General features: G+C 36.1%; 1 protein-coding gene across 1 annotated transcript; it reads right to left on the bottom strand.

Moving 5' to 3' along the window:
- Positions 1-334: 334 nt before the first annotated feature.
- On the bottom strand, positions 335-1148 carry LOC142524625 (uncharacterized). Its single transcript, XM_075628666.1, has 3 exons — positions 889-1148; positions 767-813; positions 335-688 (listed from the first exon to the last, which is right to left on the bottom strand). Exons 1-3 carry the CDS (start codon positions 1052-1054, stop codon positions 560-562), a joined length of 342 nt encoding a protein of 113 aa, XP_075484781.1. The 5' UTR covers positions 1055-1148; the 3' UTR covers positions 335-559.
- Positions 1149-1409: the final 261 nt, after the last annotated feature.

Below are 1409 nucleotides of genomic sequence, written 5' to 3'. Positions count from 1 at the left end.
ATTTTAGAATAAAGGGGCTGTGAAGTGAGAGAGAAGGGAAGTCACTTTTTATTTTTCATTTTTTTTGTTAAAATACAAGAATGCGAGGTCCTTGGCTTTTTATCGCTTTGGGGTTGAGCTAAATGACCTCACTGTATTATACCCAGTTAGAACCCTATATCAGGCAAACCTTTTGTGGCGTAAGGTTTCCTCGGTGCCTTTCCAGATAACTGTATTAATGTGAAGTGGAAAAATTGATAAGAGGGATTTCATTTTTTCTGTTCCTACTTATAAATGACAGTATTAAACGCCATTAGTAAGCCTTTCATCCCGAGAAAAGAAAAGAAAGAAGGAATTTAGGAAATGAAAGCGGCAAAGGTCCTCTGGGGATGGACCATTTTGAAGCATTGTGAAAGCTAATAATAGATAATATCATACATATAGTTTAAGTTGGATGTAGAACACAGTAGTCGGTTTTGAAGCATTTAAGAACCATCGTGTAAGATCTTCATATCGTAAGGAAGAGGACTTCTTCGCCCGTTCCAAGCCATCATCCAAAGAGGCGGAATGAGATGCCGCTTCATTTATTGGCGTCAAGCCATTCAAGAATGCCCTTTTCTGATTCAGACAGATCTTTCTTTTGCCTAAGCTCGCCTTCTAACAAGCTGAAGTAATCTCTGTAGTTGCGCTTGTAATAGCTATCCAATCTCTGTTCAAATGACGAAACGGGAAAAATAAGTTGTACGGGTTACTTCCGAGTTGCCAAGATAGACAACATAAACATTACCTCCTTGTCATTTTTCGCCTTGTTTTCTTGCGATTTCTTCAGATATTCTGAGAGAATCAGATTACAGCCTATGAAAACCAAAATTTAGAATGCCCAAAAGATCGAAAGTTGGAAGTACGTACTATTAAGGAGGTCAGTATGCGACTGAGAAACTAGTGCAGTTGAAAGCAGAAGTAGGTCTCTCCTTCCTCTTCCTCCTCCTCCGCCTCCCTTGTTGGCTTCTGCTATTCTGATTTTGTTGTGGGCTACACCGAAGGTATTCATTCTTGAAGTTGCAGACATAGCCATGAAGAAGATAGCCAATTCTTTCTCTGTTGGCAGTTGGAACCACTCCTTTATTATATATGTTTCTTGGAAGCTTTATGGTGTTTTAGATCATGTGTTGTGTGGCTCATTTCGCAGATGAATTCTTATTTTTCATTTTAAAATGAATTCAATAATTTTGTTTAGACATAAGAGTTAATTGAACGGTAAATTTGGGATTCAGTTTATTTTTTGTGAATTTGTAAAATGATAAAGTCGAAATTTTAGTTTAACTCCATGTTGATCACATTTTACTTTTTTGTCTTTATAACATTTAGATACAAATATTAAATATAAACATCCTCAACCAAATAATAAATTTTTGGATTAATTTATATTA

This window comes from Primulina tabacum, chromosome 14, assembly GCF_025594145.1.
Source record: "Primulina tabacum isolate GXHZ01 chromosome 14, ASM2559414v2, whole genome shotgun sequence".
Taxonomy (NCBI): domain Eukaryota; kingdom Viridiplantae; phylum Streptophyta; class Magnoliopsida; order Lamiales; family Gesneriaceae; genus Primulina; species Primulina tabacum.
The sequence above is the reverse complement of the archived record's forward strand: the minus strand, read 5'-3'. Positions and strand labels throughout refer to the sequence as shown.

What these genes read in the sequence shown, in the direction of transcription:
- LOC142524625 (XM_075628666.1), bottom strand. Translation starts at nt 1,054, where the DNA reads ATGGCTATGTCTGCAACTTCAAGAATGAATACCTTCGGTGTAGCCCAC. An exon ending in GCATACTGACCTCCTTAATA is followed by an intron (nt 814 to 888) that starts GTACGTACTTCC and finishes TGATTCTCTCAG; the next exon opens with AATATCTGAAGAAATCGCAA. An exon ending in AGGCGAAAAATGACAAGGAG is followed by an intron (nt 689 to 766) that starts GTAATGTTTATG and finishes TCATTTGAACAG; the next exon opens with AGATTGGATAGCTATTACAA.